This window comes from Tasmannia lanceolata, unplaced genomic scaffold, assembly GCF_043159265.1.
Source record: "Tasmannia lanceolata isolate RefF3 unplaced genomic scaffold, GAP_Taslan_0.1 ptg000024l, whole genome shotgun sequence".
NCBI lineage: Eukaryota > Viridiplantae > Streptophyta > Magnoliopsida > Canellales > Winteraceae > Tasmannia > Tasmannia lanceolata.
The window spans coordinates 1,491,078-1,501,110 of NW_027518701.1; the positions used below are offsets into that span (position 1 = coordinate 1,491,078).

General features: G+C 40.7%; 1 protein-coding gene across 1 annotated transcript; it reads left to right on the forward strand.

Annotated features, from left to right (window-relative positions):
• The first annotated feature begins 2,668 nt into the window (after positions 1 to 2,668).
• Positions 2,669 to 3,247, forward strand: LOC143857410 (uncharacterized). The gene has a single exon (XM_077367836.1). The coding sequence runs from the start codon at positions 2,669 to 2,671 to the stop codon at positions 3,245 to 3,247; it is 579 nt and encodes a 192-aa protein (XP_077223951.1).
• Positions 3,248 to 10,033: the final 6,786 nt, after the last annotated feature.

Here is a 10,033-nt window from a genome sequence, read left to right on the forward strand (position 1 = left end):
ATGGCCAACTGACCACAATCCATCGATGAGTGGCGTAATTGGTTGCAGCATGTGGAGGAAACCCAATTTTGTTGTGTGAGTCATTCTTGCTTGCAAGTTATAGCTAGCACTTACCCATATCCCTTTGTGTATCTTATGGGTTTAGAAAAGTCAAACTTTTATGCACCAATCCGTTTTCTTCATCAGATCACGGGATGCCCTTGTCCCCCCCGGAACTGTAACACCTCCTTTATGTGAAAAATTGTCTCCTGATCTCATTCAGTCCATCGTAGCTGCTTGGAGAAATAAGGTCGTGGGAAAGAGGTTTGCCTTAACATCTAAGGTCCGACGTGGAGAGTTACCGGGAGAGCTCGCAAGCAAAAGAGCTCGGATTGCAGAGCCTTGAGGACCTTCGGCATGAGATTGTCATTCCTTTATTGTTTTCATTTGTTTTACTTGAATATAATCAGAGTCAAAGATTGTAAATCTGGTTTCATTATAGATGAAAATTTAAAGAAAAGAATTTTACTTGATACATGTTATAGACAGTTGGCAATTCAGGGTTTCATCATTTTTCATGTAACCAATCACTGGCGTTGTAACCTGTCAATATAATCAATACAAAGGATGTTTGTTTTTCTTTTTCTCTATTGGTGCAAACTATCTTATTTCATTTGTCAATCATTTAATCTAGTTTGTTAACTTTCAATCAGGATTCTGAAAGATAGCAACCATCGCTCCCAAAAAGGACTCCCAAGCTAAGCCTACCTGGTCTAGACCTACTTCAGTGTCTAGACTCATTCGTCACTTTGATTCTCCTGTGTCATCTACAATACATTTACCTTCTTCACCAGAGTCTTCAAATTCCTTTGAAGTAAACCAAATGGCCGACCCAACTGACCTTCTGTTGAGCATGCAAGAGATGATGAAGAATCTCACCCGAGAAATGGAGGGAATGAAAGAAGAAATGACAAGCATGAAGACCTAGATAAGTGATAAGACTTCCACGTCTAGAGGCCCCATACTTCAGCCTCCTCGTGCTACATCTCCGGGAACGCATAGACCTGTTATCCAGCCTTTCGAGGTTGATTTAGATGATGAGCAATACGCTGCAGAGTATTACGCTCCAAGGGTTGATGGAGAAAAGGAGAAGTTTGAAAAATTTGAGAAGGAAATGTCGGAGAAATTTAGTAAGATGGCTCATGAAATGGAGCAAATGAAAGTACAGGGGCCCAAGAAATTTGATGTCTCCGAATTAATACTGTCTTCGACAGTATCCTTGCCGCCTAACTTCAAAGCTCCTGATTATGATAAATATGACGGAACCGGGTGTCCGCGTAATCACATGAGATGGTTTATCATTCTCTCGCAGCAGTATGGTTTGAGCCGTGAACAGATGGCCCAGTTGTTTCTGATTTCTTTGACAGGAATCGCAAAGAAGTGGTTCTTAAGGTTGAAACCTGAGGAAGTGAGAACCCTAGAAGACATTTCTGAGAAACTGATAGAGCAGTTCTCGATGGAAGAAGGCATTGAGGTCACGAAGAGAGACCTAAAACAGCTGAAGCAAGGTCCTCAAGAGACCTTTACTTTTTTTATCAGGCGTTGGAGATGCAAGTCCGCTCAGCTAAGCCAGAGAATGTCTGAATCAGAGCAGATAAAGTTAGTTCTGAAGAGTTTGTCTCCTCAGTAATTTCATTTCTTGGCGCCGGAGCATTACCCGAGTTTTGATCATTTGATCAAGACTGGTACTCAAACTGAGGATGCCATAGCAAAAGGCTTGAGAGCCAAGGTTTCTTCTGAGATTAGAGAAGGTAAAAGGCCTATGGTCCAGCCTAAGGAGGTTCATACTGTTAGTTACACCAAGCCTGCGGCCAGAGTTGTTACAAAAGGTGCAAGGGCACCAAGGAGAGGTACATTTGACAGAAAGTTTGATCCCCTTCCATATCCTATAACAATGATATTCAAGAGGCTGATGAAAGATAGGAAGATCCGGTTGCCGGATATCAAACCTCCACCCAATCCCTTACCCGCCTTCTGGAAGATGGATCAATACTGTGAATATCACAGAGGTCCAGGGCATTTAACTGAAAACTATTTGGCCTTGAAACATGCAATCCAGAATATGATTGACAAGGACGAACTGGCAGTTGAGAGACCAAACGTCACTCAGAACCCACTTCCCAACCATCATGCTATGCCTCCTCCTACTACCAATGCAATTTTTGCTAATGAACCTCTGCTTGACCCATCCACCCTCATTTGTGCCATTACCACAGAAAAAACCTATGTCATGAAGTTTGACGAAGGGGAGCTGGAAGCAGCAGAAAGGAGGAAGCCTTATGTAATCTCATTTGACGACGATGAATTGGCTAAATCGTCTTCATCTCAGTCTAGTGTATTTCAGACTGATAATGCAGGAAGAGCAAGGAAAACTCCGTATGTCTTAAAGGCTGAAGACTTTGAAGAAGATGAACTAATGTTGTTAGATGACCATTGTGACGGGATGCGTCACATGACCCGAGGTGGGCGTGTATTCAAACCTCCAGAGCTGAGTGTAGAAAATTTGGCAGAGGTTGCAAGAAATGCAGAGAATTCGAAGTAGAACAAGGTCAGTGCAGATGAAGAAGAAGAGAGCTTGCTGAAGCAGTTGAAAAAGACTCAGGCTAATATCTCAGTATGAGGCTTACTCATGGCCTCATCTAAGCACAGAAAGTTAGTCCTTCGAGAGCTTAACTCCGCGCAAGTCTCTGTAGACACTACTCTTGATGAGCTGGTGAGCTTGGTCACCATGACAAAAGTGTCTAAAACTCTATCTTTCAATGATGATGATCTGCCTTATGAGGGCCGAGACCACACAAAATCTCTAAAAATCACTGTTGTTTGCAATAAGAAGAGAGTACCAGAGGTGTTGGTTGACAACGGCTCTGCTCTGAATGTCTGCCCATTAAGTACTGCGACAACCCTTGGATTTGGTCCTGCGGATTTCATCCCATCTGAACAGGGTATTCTGGCATACGATGGTACTCGTCGAGATGTGATCGGAACTCTGGTCACTAAAATACAAATCGGAGGAGAAGACTTCGAAATAGAGTTCCAGGTTTTGGACATCAAAGCCTCATTTCTGTTGTTACTTGGCCGCCCTTGGTCGCACAAGTTCGGGGTTGTTCCATCCTCTCTTCATCAAAAGCTGAAGTTTCTTCACAAAAGCAGAGTGATAACTGTAAAGGGAGACCGAGACCTTGAAGTAGGGCTGATTACTCAGATCTGAATGTGGAGAAGACTGAAGATATTAGTTTGACTGGATTTTCACTAGAGGTGACTGCCATCACCTTTGAGGAAGCTATGAATGAGGAAATTTGTTTCCTGATCAGCACAAACTCAAATGTTGTCAGGATGATTCGCCGAGAAGGGTATATACCAGGCGCCGGGTTGGGTAAATATCATCAGGGTCTGACTGAGTTCCCTGAGTTCAAAACATTCAATGGTCTATTTGGGCTGGCGTACAAACCCACAAAGAAAGAAGTTAAAGAAATGAAACAGCTGATGCGAAAATGGGCTGAATGTCGCCGAAGAGGGTTAGAATTACCGATGGCGCCAATTAACTTGACAATGAACGGCCGGTTCAGAAAAGAGGGTGCAGATTTCCCTTTCTGTGGCTTTGCCGAGACTTGGCTAGATGAAAGTACAGGACAATGGTTGCCGGGCTTTGAAATTTTCTTTGATCTGCAGTTAGAAGACAAGCAGACAAGTATGTAGACAGAAGTTGAGTCAGAAGCTGATTGGGCAGAACATGTAGAGCCAAGCCTTCTGAGTTCACTATTTCTTGAAGATTCACAGACTGTTGCCGTGATTAATCAGAGGGCCTTGATTCTGAACCCTACTCATTTAATCACCCCGGCAGAGGAACCATTGACTAACTGAACCTCTCAGGTCATACCTCAGGTTACTTTCCTATACAGTCGTGTCCCTTCAAAAGAGTCAGTTGTCCATAAGTATGCGTCAGTCTCTGAGTCTGATTCGGAGTCAGTTTATTCTAACAATTCTTTTGATGCAGGTACTATAAAGGTTGAGTCTCCTGAAGTCGATGGTGATTCCCCTTTTTCCAGCGGGATCGAGTCAGATGCTGTTTCTATTGTTGATTCAGATATTATTTCAGTACACAGTCCAGAGTCAGTCGACATTGATGCCGACATATTTGTTGAGTCTGTAAATGTGTCTCAAGAGTAAACTGTAAAGCCCGATGTGGGTAATTCATCATTTGATGTACTTGATTCAACATTCAATGAAATAAAGGATTCTTTTTTTGTGTACATTCCTGTCTCCACTTTTGTTTACTAATGTTTCTGCTTCAGAATCTGATAATCTTAATAATAACAATAAAGACTCCCCCTCTGATGAGGATGCCGACGACACTCCCCCTGAAATCAAACACATGATTCATCAGGAGGAGAGTCGCCGAGCAAAACCACTTGAAGAGGAAATTGAAACCGTGAATATAGGTGACGAAACCTTGATTCGGGAGATTCGAATTGGCAAAATTTTATCTCCTGAAGAACGCGAGGAATTAATCACCCTACTCAAAGAGTTCAAGAAAGTTTTTGCTTGGTCATATGATGACATGCCAGGATTAAGTGAAGAAATTGTTCAGCATCGCTTAGCCTTAATTCCTGGTATTAAGCCAAAGAAGCAAAAACTCTGAAAACTCAAAACTGAATGGGAGTTGAAAGTTTATGAAGAAGTAAAGAAGCTGTTAGAAGTAAAATTCATTCAAGTAGTGGAATATCCACAATGGCTTGCAAACATTGTACCGGTGCCCAAAAAGGACGGGAAAGTTTGAATGTGTGTCGATTTTTGAGACCTGAACAAGGCAAGTCCTAAGGATGACTTTCCTCTTCCAAACATTGATCTCCTGGTAGATAATAGAGATGGGCATGCTCTCTTATCTTTTATGGATGGATTCTCAGGCTACAATCAAATTAAGATGGCGCCCGAGGACATGGTGAAGACAGCGTTCATTACTCAATGGGGTACTTACTGCTACAGGGTGATGCCGTTTGGTCTAAAAAATGCTGGTGCTACATATCAGAGGGCTGCTACAACTCTTTTGCATGATATGATCCATAAAGAGGTCGAAGTATATGTCGATGACATGATTGTGAAAGGTAAAACTCGACCTGAACATACAATTGCATTAAGAAAATTCTTTGAACAAATCAGGAAGTATCAGCTTCGCCTAAACCCGAGTAAGTGCATCTTTGTTGTTACATCAGGAAAGCTTTTAGGGTTTATGGTCAGCGAAAGAGGGATCGAAGTAGACCCGCAAAAGATCAAGGCAATTCAAGAAATGCAGCCGCCGAAGATAAAAAGGCAGATCCGAGGTTTCCTTGGCAAAGTTCAGTATCTGAGACGGTTCATAGCACATCTGATGATGACGTGTGAACCCATTTTCAAGCTTCTGAAGAAGAATTCCTCGAAGAAGTGGAATGAAGAATGTCAGGAGGCCTTTGAAAAAGTTAAGCAATGCTTATCCTTGCCCCTTGTTTTATCGCCAGTCATTCCGGGCCAGCCGTTATTGTTGTACTTGTCTATCACAGATACAGCAATGGGTTGCATGCTTGCTCAGCAAGATTCAGAGTCTAAAAGGGAGAAGCCCATTTACTACATTAGTAAGAAGATGCTAGAGTACGAGTTAAAGTACACTGTTTTGGAAAAGACATGTCTAGCATTAGTTTGGGCTACCCAGAGGCTTAGACATTATTTGCTTTCAAGCAAGATCTTTTTGCTTTCACGGATGGATCCGCTAAATACTTGTTTGAGAAACCCGCCCTTACAGGAAGAACCACAAGGTGGTTATTGTTATTGTCTGAGTTTGACATTACCTATGTCACTCAGAAATCAGTTAAAGGGCGTGTCGTTGCTAAACAGTTGGCTGATGCACCTGTTGAAGAGAATGCTTTTCTGAAGGCAGAATTTCCTGACGAAGAGATCATGGATATTGAAGAAGAGACTTCGAGTACTAAGTGGCTTATGTACTTTGATGGAGCTGTAAACAATCGAGGACAAGGAGTAGGAGCTGTGCTTATATCCCCTCAGAAGGAGTATATTCCTGTCTCTATCAAGTTGCAGTTTGAGTGCACCAACAACATGGCTGAGTATGAAGCTTGCATCGCCGGGTTAGAGGCAGCCTTAGCTTTGGAGATTCAGGATATTGATGTGTTTGGGGATTCTATCTTGATCATTTGCCAGATTAATGGGCAATGGAAAACTCGAGAAGATAAATTGATCCCTTATAACACTTATTTGGAATCTTTGGTCAGAAAGTTCAAGAACATCACATTTATTCACTTGTCAAGGACCAGAAATCATTTTGCTGACGCTTTGGCTACTTTGGCCTCGATGTTAGACATTTCTGTATCAATGGAGGTTCAGCCGCTAGTTGTTAAACTCCAGTGGGCCCCTTCGCATGTGAATGCTGTAGAGATTTCAACCAGGTATCCAGATGGGAAGCCATGGTATACAGATATCAAGAATCTTATTGCTGGTAAAGGGCATCCTCCAGAAGCTTCAAGCAAAGAGAGGAAGATTCTTCAGAAGTTGGCTGCCAACTTTATTATTTGTGGTGAAGAGCTGTAAAGAAGGTCATTTGATGGCATACAGCTCCTGTGTGTAGAAGAAGACAAAGCCGCAGAGCTTATTGAGCAGACCCATGAAGGAGTTTGTGGACCTCATATGAATGGAAAAATGCTGTCAAGAAAGATTTTGAGACTTGGATTCTATTGGCCCACAATGGAAGCAGACTGCTTCGCATTTGTGAAGAAATGCCATAAGTGTGAAGTCTATGCAAATCTTATTCATGTTCCTCCTTCGGAGTTGCACTCTATGACTTCTCCATGGCCGTTTTCAGTATGGGGAATTGACATAATTGGGAAGGTTTATCCGAAGTCTTCGAGTGGGCATGAGTACATTCTAGTCGCAATTGACTATTTAACGAAATGGATTGAGGCCACTTCGTACGCTTCCATAACTTCGAACACCGTTGCAAAGTTCATCCGTGCCAATATTATTTGCAGACATGGAGTGCCTCATGAGCTGATTTCAGATAATGGGTCGCATTTCAAGAAAAAGGTGTTACACCTGTGTGGAGAATTTAAAATAAGACATCACAAGTCATCTCCTTACAGACCTCAAACAAACGGAGCTGTAGAGGCGGCAAATAAGAATATTAAAGTCATTATTAGCAAGATGACTGAGACTTATAAGGATTGGTCGAATAAGCTTCCATATGCCTTATGGGCTTATCGGGCATCGATCAGATCTTCAACAGGTGTAACTCCATATTCTTTGGTGTACGGAATGGAGGCAGTCATCCCTGTTGAGCTAAGAATTCCCTCTTTGAGAGTCAGCCTAAATGTTTAAAACCGTTTTGCAAACCCTTTGGGCCTATAAAACAACTTGTTTTCTTTGATAAACCCAAACTAGAGGCATTTATATATATATATATATATATATATATATATATATATATATATATATATATAAACAGAGTGGTTTGAACTACGTTATGACCTGATCCCTTTTTTAAGGGTACGTAGGTAGCCTGATTAATTCAGGTTCGGTCACGTCTCTTGCAGCTTTTTGAAGGAAAATTCCTTGGAGTCCAAATGGGGCGAACTACGCAGACCTGATTCCCATTTTCTTCAGGGATACGTAGGTAGTTTGGAGGGTCCAGATTTGGTCCAATTACATTCAAACACATTAGGGTTTAGCCTTTTTTGAACCTAAGCCTACCTGAAAGTCCTTCTGGTGTATTTAGGCCCAGGTTTGTAGAGAAACAACAAAAAAAAATAAAAAAAAAATAAAAAAAATGATGGAGTCTTAGACCCGCTAAGCTGAAAACCCGAAAGGGCAGTTTAGGCAAAAATCAGATGGAAAATTTGCAAGGGCAGACAGTCCAGGCAAAAATTAAGGCATGCGGTCCGCTAAATCGAAAACCCAAAAGGGCGATTTGGTCATGGCAGGACTTCATGAAGGGCAGAGCTTTTTGAAAGCCAGTCGAGCTTTTATTTTTCTCTTTGGCTCTTCTTTAATGTCTGAGTAAGTGCCATCGGAGCTTCTTTCGTCTCCCTTTGAGATAGGTAGATTGAAACTAAGCAATCTGAAGGGATAATAACCATAACGAAAATCTTGAAAAGAGGTTGAAACATCTTTAAACATGGTATTTAAAAGACTCTAAGAGTGGTGGACCTTTAGCCATTTTAAAATGTATATCAGTTTAAGAAGCAGATTCAGTCTCTTTTGGAGTCTTGTTTAAAACTCGTCAAAGTCTTTGGTCATTGTCTATCAAAGTCAGTCTGTTGTCGAGTCAAAGTCAATTTTCAGAGTCCTGCTTAGTCAGTATTTCTTCCAAAGCCTGGGTGATAAAAACTCAAAGATTCAGAGAAGCAGAGAATTTGTGGCTCCTGTGGATAATGTAAAGCAGAACAGTGTTCAGATGTCGACAAGCTTTCACCTCAGTTCCGGTATCAGCAGATGGCAGAGATGAGAAAATTGTGAATAGAACAAATTTCTTGTACCTATGAAAAGCCATGTAAACCCAAGTGTTTATCAGAAAAATTTGTTGTAATCTAAAATGTTCAGTAATAAAAGCCTTTGGCCCATTCCTTTTGTGCTGCTCTCCAATGAATTTTGCCATGAAAGTAATCATACTAGGGGCATCTTTTATAACTTACGTCATAAAAGATGTCAAGTAATCATTGATACTTGAGATAGATATTTTCATAAAATAGAGACTAGAGAAGTTCGAGCGCTCTTTATATTGAGCTTCTTAGTCAGGTTATTCTCCTTTGGAGTTGAATTTCTTTGAAAAATCTTTATCCCAGCAAAGTCTAGAATTCACTCCAGTGATTTTCAAATTTTAGTCGAATGCTTTGCATCTTTTAAAAGGGGTTGACCCTCTAAAATTCATTCAAGTTACTTGAGTCCGGTCTTTGACCAAAGTCACGCTTTTCAGTCATTCTTTGTGAAGAAATGACTTGCACTTTAATGAAATCATTAATAGTTGATCTCTTCTTTCAGTCATTATGAGTTTCTCAGTTTCCTATTGTTTTGAAAGATTTTAATAAAGATAGAAATGGACATATTTCGTATTCCATGGTCTAGCCTTTTCTTTCGCCGTTTTAAAGGTTTTAATAAGGTAAAGAATTACTAGGCTTCGTGCTACACGGCCTAGTCCTTCGTTTGTTTTGAAAAAGGAGGTTCTAATAGAGTAAGAAATTGCCAGATTTAGTGTTATACTATCTGGTTGTTTTTTTCAATCTTCGTTTTGAAAGAGGTTTTTAACAGAAAGAGAAATTACCGAACCTGTGTTACACGGTTTGGTCTTTTTTGAAAGATTTTTAACAGAGATGGAAATTACCGAACTTGTGTTACACGGTTTGGTCTTTTTGAAAGATTTTAACAGAAATGGAAATTACCGAACCTGTGTTACACGGTTTGGTCTTTTTTGAAAGATTTTAACAGAGATAGAAATTACCGAACCTGTATTACACTGTTTGGTCATTTTGAAAAATTTAAACATAAATGGAAATTACAGAACCTGTGTTGCACGGTTTGGTCTTTTTGAAAGATTTTAACAGAAATGGAAATTACCGAACCTGTGTTACACGGTTTGGTCCTAACAGAGATAGAAATTACTAAACCTGTATTACCCGGTTTGGTCTTTTTTTGAAAGATTTTAATAGAGATAGAAATTATCGAACCTGTGTTACACGGTTTGGTCTTTTTGAAAGATTTTTAATGGAGGAACTCGCTGAACCTGTGTTACACGGTTTGGTCTTTTCTTCAATCGTTTTAAAAGGGGAAACATTATCAAACCTGTGTTACACGGTTTAGAATTTTCTTCGATTATTTTGAGGGTTGCAGTAAGGAAAATATTTCTGATCCTGTGTTACACGGATTGGTCTTTTCTTCCTTCGCCCGGGTATTTAGTACCCTGATGATTAGTAGTGCAATGTCAAGTATCGACTCGCCTAATCATCGTTCCGCAATGTGCAGC

Excerpts from the sequence above, each read along its gene's own strand:
- LOC143857410 (XM_077367836.1), top strand. The coding sequence starts at position 2,669 with ATGGCCTCATCTAAGCACAGAAAGTTAGTCCTTCGAGAGCTTAACTCC.